Consider the following 11,568-nt stretch of genomic DNA (forward strand, 5'->3'; position numbering starts at 1 on the left):
GTCCGCTGACACGTTGCCTCAGCCTTGTCTAGTGCCCAAAAAGTTCTACCCGATTTTTTTTTTCGCGACTAATGGCCGATAAATTCCTTCGTATGCTTCACATTCCACTCGTCACTCTTGCAGGGCAACGTCTTCGACGGTTCGCACTTCTGAGAAGTATTCTCTACGGCCATTCGTACCCCCTGTGAAAGGGCAGCCTGCCGCTTGTTGGACCACTATTTGTCGGGAGCATAGCCGAGCGCGACCGAACGGAGACAGACGCAACCATCCCGAACAATGGCTAGGAGCAAAGATAGAGCCATGTAGAGAGCATAACACATTCAAAATCCACTGCTCCAGACAGACTGGGTTCTTAATTTTGGTGAAGTGGATGGCCCATACACGCAGACACAAGACAGACTTCCCTGGAATACACATGCGTATGTTCAGGGCGCGTTTTACGTGGAACGAAATCAGGACAGTGATCGTGAACTGCACGCCCTGACCCGCAGGCTACCGCAGTCAAAACCATTTTGAGAAACGGTTGGTTCTGCTAGAACGGTTTTTGGATACCGAAGGTCTCCTCCGTTGTTTTGCTTCTCGCCGCATTCGCACGGACCGGTTCTGACTCTGTACTACACGCAGTCGCGTGACACGGGGTGACCGCGAAGCCTCATGCAGCACGCAGATTTTCTTGCATGCGCCATGTCTAGGGCTGGTTGGTCAGAAACTCTCAGACTGCTACTTCTCTTCAGAAAGATGTAACCAGGAGGTGTTAACACTCTCACACCCTTGAAGTGTAACTGTTTTCTTTGCGTCCAGCTCGGGTGTCCTGCCACTCTTCAGGACGAGTTTTTGCGGCTGCGTATTGCGCGACCAGGTCAAGCCATTGGCTTTGTCTTTCATAAATTCTGAGTCACTTTTCCCCTTAGTCATAATGGATGAAGTTTTGCAGAGATCCTTTGTCTACGGGCTTTGTACCACTACAATCCTAAGTCCAACTCTCCAATACTACCTCCCGGATCGTGGCCGCCGATGGCTTCGCCTCTTCAAGAAGCCAGGTGGGTCAAAAAGCACCACTTCGTATCGTGGAAAACAGCATGTTCTTGGATACCCCATGTTTGCCTTCTTTCAGCAATAAGCAACGCCGGTTCCATCGCTTCACACTTGTGTCGCCCTCATTTATGTCCCTCCCGTCTCTGTCCGCTGCCGCGGGTCCGTACACTTTTTCTAGATTTGTGTCTGAGGTCCACAGCGCTTCTGATTCCAGTCGTTTCGGGAATTAGGGCCACTGCTAGACAAGAAACAGCAATTCCTCTGGGGATTTCAGACTTCCAGTTTCTTCTCGACTGCCGCATTTTCTTTCTGGCGCAGCTCCCCCCCACCTCTTTTATCCTTGCTTCTGTGCGGAGGGGGACGATCAAGTGATTGCGAAATTGCTAACCGTCTTTTATTAAACTAGTGATGCAGTTTGTTTTCAGTGTCGCATGTGACACTTTGTGGACGGCAAAGCCTGATGTGCCTATTCCTCCGTTTCTGGCGATTTCTTGTCGTAGAATTTTGTGTGGTGCGTACCGCGAAAGAAGACCGTCTTTGTTTTCTTGCCATCCATATTTTGGGCTGAAATGCCACCAGTGGTCCTTCACGAGAAATAGCATTCAGGGATGTAGAACACTCTTAGATACAGTGAAAGAGATCTTACAGTATTTTCTAGATACGGGAAACCCGCGCGTCTAGCACAGTCTCTGACGACAAAACATCGCGACGACTGCGGTGTACCATTCCACTTCGGTGTGGTTCCAGCATCTTCGCCCTTGAGTGATGATCGAAATGGATCTCGGCATCTGATAGAGTAGCCATGTACTGACATGACTACGCTTCGTTTGCTTTTTTGTGAGGGGTGACCAGGGGTGGCAACACGGTTTTGACCAATTTCCTGTCTGTGAATGCGTCGGGCGTTCCTGCAGTTCTCACGGCCATGCTTCTGTATCTCTTCTATGCTGCTATTCCAACTGATCGTCGGGACCTCTACACCATCCTCGATGTTGACGTCATGGCTTCAAAGAATGACATTTTGCAGGTGATCGGAATGAGCCTGCCGCGCGCGCTCGCGGCAAGTTCTGCGTGTATGCACATTCGAGTCGAAAACAGAGATGGCACTTGATGGGTTAAGGAATCGTTTCAACAAAATGGCAACTGAGGGGTCTGAATGTTCAAATACACAAACCCGTTGTTGCGTGTGTTCTTTCTTTTCGGCAAGCCTTGCGCGATCTGTTGCAGAGCACCTTCATGTTAAGGTTGCTTCCTCCACTGTTTCATGCGTTTGACACGTGAAACTGGAAACGGCTGGAGCTCAAGTCGCTCGCCTTCGCAGCAGAAGCTCGTTCAAACGAGGCACGGCAGCTCGTCGATTGTCGTTTGTGGTCGTTTTCCTTCGTCAGAACACTTTCGAGCATTCCAGAAACACATGTATATAGTGCGTGTGCTCCAGACACCGGCATCGTTCCTTTGCTGGAGTTCCTGTTTTCCAGGCCTATCGAACCGTCTCGAAGAAGTTCCACCCCGACAAGGTTGCGGCGGCCGAAGCATCTGGAGGCGCAGTTCCCCAGCGTCCTTCCGGCTTTTCCAAAATGACGAATGAGGAGTTCTTCATGGAAATAAAGAAAGCCCAAGAGGTCCTGATGAGCGACACACGCAGATCCAATTACGACCGTTTTGGCGACTACAAATACGGTGCGCCATCCCCAGTTCTCTCTCTCGTTTCTGTCTCTTGTGTTCGCTGCCTCGCCCTTTGTCGGGGTGGACTGGATGCCCGTCTCCGGTATTAAACAGCTGGCGAAGCGCTTTAGAGACCGCTCTCCAGTTTAGACGGCACGTTGGTGTGTCAGCGCAGGTGCCTAACCGTGATGGAGACCGCTATTGTGGGTAAAACGTGGAAGCGGGTGGTTGAGTTTAAAGGAATCGGAAACGGAGGTTCCGGCGCTGTGGAGAAGCTGTTTCGTGGGTGGGCTCTGCAGCGGCGTCTCGCTGTGGACTGTCGCGGCAAAATCAGGTCTTTCGGGATCCGTCGGGTGTACAGACACCTGAGGCAAAGTGTGCCGACTGTGTGTTGAGCCGCTGAACTGGGAGACGCGTCTTCACGCATTCGGCATGGGTTTTCTGGTTCTGTGCTTCTCGCAGGGGATATCGACGAAAAGACAACGATGATCGTCGTTTGCCTGGCTCTGGTTTCGCACCTTTTGTGCTTCTGCGTCGGCTTCCTTGTTTCGTATCCGAAGCACGTCACTTTTGCTCGCCAAGTAGGTGTCTGCCTCTTGCCCGACTGCTCAAAATCTGTGGTCATCTTTGGTTTGCTTTGTGTGAATCCTTGTCTTTCTGTAAAGCGGAGGGTCTGTCCCTTTTCCGTGTCTTCTACCGGCCACCCCTCTTTATCGTCTTCGGCGTCAAGGCGCCGGATCAGGGAGAGGCAGCTCGCCCGCTGTACAGACAGCTCTGAAAACTGGTTCTTCGCGGCGACACTTCCGAGCATTCTGTCTGCTTTTCTCTTGGTTCCACTCCAGAGAACATATTTGCCACCCACATTTTTGTCCCCTGGTGTCTGTCCCGTGCAGATCTACGTCGTGTACAGCCTCGCCATGTTCTGCAACGAACTTCAACTGCGATTCGTCGAAAACGGAGACTCTCTCGCTTTCCTGCCCTACGTCAGCTCTCTCGTCCCGTTCGAGAGAGTTCATGTAAGCCAAAAATTGGATTTGAGTGTTCGGCAAACAACACACGGTAGTCACTCGCAGAACCGGCAGGTTTTTCGAATCTCTTCAGCTGTCTCGGTTCTCTCTTGAGAAGAAAAACCCTAGGACGCAGCTTTTTTCGAATCCTCACATGACGGTTTGTGGAAAAGGACGTTGTTGACGCGTGGATCCTTGGCACTCTGCATCTGTCGGGATGCCGTCTTGCTTATCGGAGAATCTCCTTTCTGCCACGGAGGACAAACTCAAGAGCGAAACGGCCTTCACGCGGAAGGTGTGAGAGTGTGGATGCATGCGTATATCTATGTTCATATATATATATATATATATATAATGGTGGAGTTGTCTGTTCGTTTCCATTTGTGTTGCGCCAGCTGTGACTTCAGTGAAATGCATGTAGATACCTTCCTCATGTATGCCCGGGGACGTTTCTCGTCAGCCTTTTTCTGCCCCGTCTCCACATGTGTCAAACAGAGAACAGGTGTGAGCACATTGTTCCTGCGAGTCTGGCACCTCTCCCTTTTTCAGTTCTTCCGGTCTCTCTTCCCCTGCGTCCTGTGCGCGAGTCTCTGCCTGTCCAAGTGGAATTTCTCGGACAACCCCGCGAAGCGTCTGGCCTTGCTGAAGGCTCTGCTCTCGACCAACCGAGTGCTGACGGAGAGAACACAGGAACTCATTCGTGTGACAGGTGCGCTCTCCTCGGCTGTCCATACACGGCGAGGAAAAAGGAAAGTTTACTCAAAAACACTTTGTCCACATATCGAGATGCATATATCTGTGTCTGTGTACGTGTGTACGCATTCATCAGTGTGTGGATGGATAGGCTTTTTCTGTCGTTGAAAATTAGAAAATGTTCCGACGGGGGTATGGCATTTCTGGAGAGTGGAGAGAAGAGTGGAAGGGCGCACACGAACATGACAGAAAAGTCGACTTCTCGAATTTTCTTGCTCGGCACCTTTTGCCGTTCCTGTGGTTGCCGCCGTTGCATGCAGCCTGGTTCGCGCAGGCACAGAGTTAGGCGTCGCGAAGGCAAATGTGAAACGAGAGAGAGTGAATAATGGTAGATTACCCAAATGCACAACAGAGCGACGTCGTACTTTTCCAACGCAAAAGATTCTCGGCGCGAATCTGAAGGAAGTGTCGAGGTGCAGGCGACAGGTTGTCTTTCGAGGGACTGTGAGGCATTGGTATTTCAGCAGATCCAATGTTCTAGTTTTCCTGCGTGTGTGCAAAGACAGGCGCTCACAGAGATTTGCAGCGCGCAGTGCACTCGATACACAGGACAGAAGTGAAAGTGAACGATGCAAAAGAGAATGTGTCTTTTTGGCAAGAATTTCACTGAGATTTAAAGAAAGAAGGATCTGTCTGTGTCGTTGTCTTTTCAGCGTACTTGAAGACCATGGGGACGCCGTCGACTGCCGCCATCAAAACGCAACAACAACAAATGACTCACCTCAAGTCCGCGGCACTCCGTGCAAGATTCTCTGGTGAGTCCCCTGTCTTTTTGCTTCCACAAGCTTCTATCGCGGACCTTTTCTATGAATTCTCTGCTCATCCCTAGTGGTTCGTGTGCTGCTTCCGTGCTCTTCCGTAGCCTCTTCTTTACTGTAGATCTCTTTTCGTCACCACTTTGAGAAACTGGCGGCAAGCGGGGCAGAAGAAACAGGCTACTTGAGGTAGACAGATTTTTGCTTGCGCTTATATATATATATATATATAGAGAGAGAGAGAGAGGCATCTTTGTCTCTATGTGGATGTATGGATTTCAGTTCCTCTCGGGAAGGTTTCTGCGTTTTTGGTGCATGCGTTTCTGTAACTCGGTGATTCTGGCCCTGTCGAAGGCCGGGGCTCGTGTTGTGTCTCCGGAGAGTGTTGGTTTCCACCGGCTGGCTTCTCGATTTGAGACGTCGCTAGCAGAACATGACAAGTGGTTTCTTCCTTTTCGTCTGTTTGCGTGGGCTTCAAAGATTCCGGCGTCTTTCTTTTCTAGACGCAAAAGTTCCTTCCCCGTCCATATCGTTGTCTGCCTCTTTCGTGTGCTCTCGCGCAGGCCAGGAGATGCCAGTGGTCCCTACAGCTGAAGAGGCAGCCGATCAAGCTGGCAAGGAGAAAGACAAAGCCAGCTCGCAACGCCCTTCGCAGAGCGAGACCAAACCAGCGAGCGCCACTCAGAAAGACAAGAAGGACGTTGCAGAGTGGGAAGACTTCACAAACACGCTGAATGAGGAGCAGAAGGAGCTGTTCAAGCGCATGGTGGCAGACCAGGTGGGCGCAAAACCGACACACACCCTTCTCGCCAATGAGATGGGCAGCCCGTTTGAGTTTGGATGTGGAACCCCTGGGATATGGAGTGTCTTCCAAATCGATTTCGTGGAAAACGTGCAATTCGCGTGTTCAACAAGCATTTCCCTGCCGATATGCAGTCACCCAATAAAAGGGGAGAAAACGCTTTCACGAGCCATGCGAAGTGGGGGGACGAACCGGATGTCGCCATCCGGTTATCCGGGTGTGGTAGTTCCATCAAACTAGAAGCCGCTTTCTATTTGTTTGGGGTTTCTCTCATAGATTCTTAGTCTTGTGGTGGCACCGGCGTTGCTGGGGAAAAGCTGTGGACGGGGGCTGAAGCGTCGCGACGACGTGTGGAGAGGTTTTGCTGCAGACGAGAAGCGGAAATCGTGAGTTCTTTCCTCGAAACGAGGTGTCCTGACACGGCTGTATGTGTTTGTTTTCAGTATCGCAAGACCGAAGCGGAGGAACAAGCTCGCGAGTCCAGCCGGCGGCGTTTCGATATCAACTGGGGTCAGGTGTTGATGTGGGTCTGCATTCTCTATGTGTGGATTTACTATAAATAGCTGAACACTTATCTAATTTCGGTGTTTGTTTGTTGACTTCGTTTTCTGTTCGGCTGTGGACGCATGCGCCGGCTTTCTGCATGCAAAATGGGGAAAGATTTGCAGTCTCTGGAGGTCTGTGTCACAAGCGAGGAAAAGACGCAACGGGAAGTCCGTTGATCGCGCGAGTTGGGTAGCTAGAATGAACGCCAAAGAGACCGGCTTAGTGCTTCAGGAGGAACTCGGAATCAATGAATTTGTTGTTTCTGTCCGGCCCCTCACTTTTTTTTGTCTGTTTGGCCCGGTATGCGCCGAGGGTTCTTGAGATTCCGAGCAGCCGGTCTGTTCGTCCAGCACACAAACTCGGACAGGGAAGAAAAAGGCTCGTGATCGGGAGCGTTTTGTCGGAGCAGGTGCCTGCGTTCAGTGGAGCCGTTCTTCCCCGGCAATTGTCTTTAGCCTTTCAGGTTGGGGAGGGCTCTCCAAAAATGTTTTTTCAAAATGTGGAACCTCTGCTGTGTCATGTTTGACAAACAGCGGATTTGCCGTTCTGTGCACGTGCCGAATCTTTACACTGCTGCCAGTGAAGGCGATAACGTGTGCTCAATCGAGATTCCCTCTGTCATGACTTAGGCAGGTACCCAAGAAAGCTGTCATCAAGGAAAATCGTCAGATGTAGACATGTATTACCGCATCATTGGTAGCTAGTGCCCCTATACAGATCATTCGCGATCCAAAACTCTTCAACTTAAGTTGAACAGAGACCCGCTAACTTTTAGGACACTGAATGTGATTCGCTGGAATGTTCACCCTTGCTGATCGGGGAAGGGGAGAATCGCGCCTTGGTGAGACGCGAAGGCAATCCGGGCAAAAGCAACAGACTTGCAATTGCGCCTCTAGAAAATCCTCATTCTCAAGCGGCAAGAACTCATATTTAAAACGAACACGACTACGATGTGGGTATATAAAACGGAACAACAAACAAAAAAATGACGCCTTCCCAGAATAAACGCTATTCGAGCACAGTTAACTTACAAGGGCAAGTTCCCGAGTCTCTGGGAATTTTGTGATTTATCGCCAGCAAAGACGCTCGGTGTAGTGACGAAATGGTGATAATGCTGCAGTGTTGAGCTCAGTTGCTCGATAACAGCGTCTCTTCAAGAATACACCGATTTGCTTTTGCAGTCCGTGTTTGTGTTTAGGTCAGAAAGCTGTGGCTGAACTGTTCAAACGTCATTGTGTGGTGATTCTATAGCAAACCCATGAGATTACAGTGTTACGGTTTTTTGGCTCGTGAGTTTCTTTTTCGCGCAAACAACAAATTATCGCATGCTCAAATTGGGTGAGGCTTTCCGGTGGGTGCGCGTTCCTGCCACGCTGAAACAAATTTTTACGTAGGGTCCAGAATTTCTTCCGCTTTCGCGGAAAGGGTCTTTCCTTGCGTGCACGTATGCCTTTATCTTTTTCCCCTATTTCTATCGTCTACGGTGCCCAGAAAAATTGCGTCCCGTTCTCGTGGATAGAGGAACCTAACTGTTTGGAATTCAGTCGGACAATATAGACGCCAGGTTGGTTGTTGACGAATTCTTCACCACCTTTCCCGATCCTATCAGCGGATATGTGTGCCGGTACCGAGTATCGAAGGTGCGGCGGGAGACTGGACTGTCTAGGGGCTGACGCAAAAGCAGTTTTTGCAGGAATGGCAAACAGAACAGGGTTTTAGAAGTGAGACGGACACAAGCATTGTGGAAGTTTTTCGGGTACTCTGAGATTTTGAAAAGGATAGTTCAACGACGTCAATGGACAGTCCAGGACAAGACACACGTCATCTGCAAGAAATGGAGGACCTCCAAAAATTGGGACCTGGTATCCGCCACCAAGAGCAGAAAACATCCCTCAGTAAGAAGGAAGACTTTAAGTCACAGAGCAAACACGGGATGTAGAGGTATCCGCCTTTCTGTCCTGTAAGGCCGTCCTTCGAAGAACCGCCTGGAAAAGAGGAGAGGCCGCTGACTTGAACGACGATTAGACAGGCTTGATCTGTGAGAAAAAAAGGACAAAATACAGTGGAAATCATGCAAAAGTACCTATTTTCATTCAGTTCTTCTCGCCAACTCCAGCGTCGTAAAGCACATTTCGAGGTGCAGACTGAAGCCACACACTGACGGTGGCGCAGTCTGTCTGGTCTTTGCCGTTCAAGTGAAACGCGAGGCACTGTACACTGCTTCGACAGACACAGAGGACCTTTACGAATGACAGTGGATGTTTCGTCTTCAGCAGCTGTCTACTCCAAAACATTCTTGGGAGACCTGGTCGCCAACTCAGGCCGGTATCAGGCATCAGCAAGAAAAATATTCGAAGATGTCCAGCACACCACTTTCTCACACCCGTGTGTCCAGACTCAAAAGCGGTATTTCATGCACTCGAGCTATAGCCGGTAGTCGCTCGTTTTCACCTGCAATGTTCAGCATATCAGAAGCGATGCAAAACAGAGACACGAGGAACACAGTCACGTTTTCTCATTAGAAAAGAGACACTTACTCGGAAGTGCAGACCGATCAGAGAGAAAATAAAGCACTTGAGATCCTGGACCAGGTAGTAGAAGACGCGAAGACCGTCCTGGTCTTTGCTCCGCTGCACGTCAGCCATGGAACCGATCTTGGATGTCTGTTCAAAAATTTCCACAAATCGACAAGCGCGGTTCGTATCTACCTCCACCGGGTTGTCTCTCAGAAACCTAGACGTTCTTCTAACACAGTCGAAGTCAACCGTGAATCTGCAGTGCAGGTGCCGGGGCGTCTGTACAAGAGGACGAATCAGATATTCGATCTACATACGGTCACGGAGCTGGTAGTACCAAAGGCAGAGACGTCTTGCCTTTCACTGACAGAACTTGGAGCACGCGGCTTGGAGCTTTCCTCAGGAACTCGACACTCCAGATGCATGAGCACTTCCGCGCGTCCCCGGATGCTTGGAAGAAAACTGGAAAAGAAACTCACTGTGAAGGAGATGTGGTCTTTGCCCAGGACGATTTCAAGTTCCTGACGACCCACGCGATCTGGGGCCGGCCAGTTGTTGTCATCTTCCCTGTGGCGCAGCGCACGCGAAACGAAAGTGGCTTTTTGAACGTGAGAAACACCGAAGTATTTCCCGACGTCAGAAGAGACACTTTAGGCTCCGAAAGGGGGGCAGGGGGAGGACCAGATGACTACACCGGTTGCGCATTAGAAACACGACCGTACAGGTGCCGTTGGGTAGTGCAGAGAACGCAAAGGGATGTAGTCAGATCGGCAAGAAACAGGCGGCGCTCTGTGCACTCTTCGCAGATGCACCAAGGACTCTTAGCCACTCATGTGAACTGCAAGTAAAGGCAGCCTCCGATCAAAAGCGTCCTACTTTATAATCTCTGACTCCTCAACAATTCGTCGAAGCTCCTTCATCACCGCCTGGCTGACATAAGCTGAAACAAAACAATGAGACAACACGACAAGCACTTCGATACCCTCCCGTGTTCACGTGGGTCTTTATCGGATCGACAAAACACCCACTCCTCGTAAGACGCCGAAACTAACACACGCCGGAAGCGCCAGTTCCGGTGCATACTGTCGACCTAAGAAAACACCAGACCGACAGTGACGCTACGCCACAGCTGATGTATCCAACACACAAGGCGCATATCCATTTTGTGTTGCGTCTCGTTCTGGCGTTTCGGGAATCACTTAGCTCACGTAGTTGCGCCATTCAACCCGTTTTGTCGGCACCTCGGGAAGCGTTGTTTCGGCGCTTCTCTGAAGCAAAATGCCAGACGTCTTTCTGAACTTCCGCCGAGAGCGTTTCTTACCTTCTTTACGGATCATTGTGTCGTTTTTGTAGTTCGAGTTGTTCGCATATCGAAGCCGACCCTCGGGTCTGAACTCGAACTCGAGAAATTCATGGCCGAACTTCCCCTTATGGCCGACACTGCAGACGCACGAAAGCGAAAGAAACGTGAGACTAAACCTGAAACCAGCCGCCCGTCACATCCATGTGGTGAACTGGTTTCTTCCGTGAGAATTCGCCGTCGGGGGCTACATCGGATTTCTGAGGGGAAAGCGGTCATCAGCTCAACCACTGGAAAAATGGTGCTTGTATAGAATGCAATCCAATGATGAGCACTCCTCAGCAAGGAATTGTTAGTGGAAACCGAAAACGGTGAGTTTGTTCAGTGTGTTTGGTGAAAGGTAGCAGCTTACTAGTAACGCAAATAGAAATCTTCCTCCTCCCCGGACGTCATTGTTCGGTAGCCTGCACAGACGAAGAAATCCACGAGATGCAGTCTATCGGTGAAGACCAGAGAATATTGGAACGAATGAGGTGAAGCAAAGACCAGCTTTCTTTCCTTCGTAACGGTGGGCACACGCGCGTAGACGCATCCGCACTGCTTGCACATAAACCCCCGACAGATCGAACTTCTCGCCACCTTCTTGAGCGTCCACGATCCGGTTTAGTAAAAAATGAACGGATTCGCTGCATAAATGTTGCACTGAAACAACATGAATTCGCAAAAAAACGGAGCAACGGTGTTCCTATAGAAGCTGCCGCACATGACGACCGCAGCAGCGTCGTACCCAGAAAATCATGAGACGATGGATAGAAGCAAAACGCGCTCTAACCTTGAGGGAGTTGATAATGGCGTCGTCACATACAAAATCGTAGAGTCTTCAAAACCCTACAGAAAATGTTCCGTTTCAATTCAGCTGGTGACCTCCGAAGGAGATGCGACAACGGGGTTAGGATGGCCTCCGGCAACTTCCGAGCAAAAAAGATACCAGTTCACAAGCAGCTGAAAACAGCGTGTCTCCGGAGAAAATAGCACCTTAAATCGCTTATTCTGCGGAGAACCCAAGTCGCTCAAATGCCCCGCGTGTCCCAGCCGATAGCAAATCAACAGAGAACCCTTACTTTGACATCGAACGCCAACAGGAGCGCCAACCCTCCACAGGCGACGCGTACGCTGGAAAATGTGGCATGCA

The 11,568-nt window shown here is 50.3% G+C and overlaps 2 protein-coding genes across 2 annotated transcripts; one reads left to right on the forward strand and one right to left on the reverse strand.

Moving 5' to 3' along the window:
• Positions 1-723: 723 nt before the first annotated feature.
• TGME49_267430 (DnaJ domain-containing protein) lies at positions 724-7,922 on the forward strand. Its single transcript, XM_002368770.2, has 9 exons — positions 724-1,040; positions 1,947-2,059; positions 2,511-2,712; positions 3,160-3,278; positions 3,591-3,713; positions 4,254-4,413; positions 5,111-5,212; positions 5,776-5,990; positions 6,458-7,922. The coding sequence occupies exons 1-9, from the start codon at positions 917-919 to the stop codon at positions 6,575-6,577; spliced, it is 1,278 nt and encodes a 425-aa protein (XP_002368811.1). The 5' UTR covers positions 724-916; the 3' UTR covers positions 6,578-7,922.
• Positions 7,923-8,134: 212 nt separating this feature from the next.
• TGME49_267420 (mago nashi family protein 2, putative) lies at positions 8,135-11,500 on the reverse strand. Its single transcript, XM_018781464.1, has 6 exons — positions 10,789-11,500; positions 10,398-10,516; positions 9,953-10,016; positions 9,556-9,643; positions 9,098-9,223; positions 8,135-8,596 (listed from the first exon to the last, which is right to left on the reverse strand). Exons 1-6 carry the CDS (start codon positions 10,983-10,985, stop codon positions 8,582-8,584), a joined length of 609 nt encoding a protein of 202 aa, XP_018636237.1. The 5' UTR covers positions 10,986-11,500; the 3' UTR covers positions 8,135-8,581.
• Between the last annotated feature and the right edge of the window lie 68 nt (positions 11,501-11,568).

The sequence above is a fragment of the Toxoplasma gondii genome, chromosome IX (genome assembly GCF_000006565.2).
Source record: "Toxoplasma gondii ME49 chromosome IX, whole genome shotgun sequence".
Lineage (NCBI taxonomy): Eukaryota > Apicomplexa > Conoidasida > Eucoccidiorida > Sarcocystidae > Toxoplasma > Toxoplasma gondii.

Excerpts from the sequence above, each read along its gene's own strand:
- TGME49_267430 (XM_002368770.2), top strand. The coding sequence starts at position 917 with ATGGATGAAGTTTTGCAGAGATCCTTTGTCTACGGGCTTTGTACCACT. Across the intron at positions 1,041-1,946 it reads TCGCCTCTTCAAGAAGCCAG|TTCTCACGGCCATGCTTCTG; the intron begins GTGGGTCAAAAA and ends GCGTTCCTGCAG. Across the intron at positions 2,060-2,510 it reads CAAAGAATGACATTTTGCAG|GCCTATCGAACCGTCTCGAA; the intron begins GTGATCGGAATG and ends CCTGTTTTCCAG.
- TGME49_267420 (XM_018781464.1), bottom strand. The coding sequence starts at position 10,985 with ATGTGCAAGCAGTGCGGATGCGTCTACGCGCGTGTGCCCACCGTTACG. Across the intron at positions 10,017-10,397 it reads CACAATGATCCGTAAAGAAG|CTTATGTCAGCCAGGCGGTG; the intron begins GTAAGAAACGCT and ends GTTTTGTTTCAG. Across the intron at positions 9,644-9,952 it reads GAGGAGTCAGAGATTATAAA|GGAAGATGACAACAACTGGC; the intron begins GTAGGACGCTTT and ends GCTGCGCCACAG.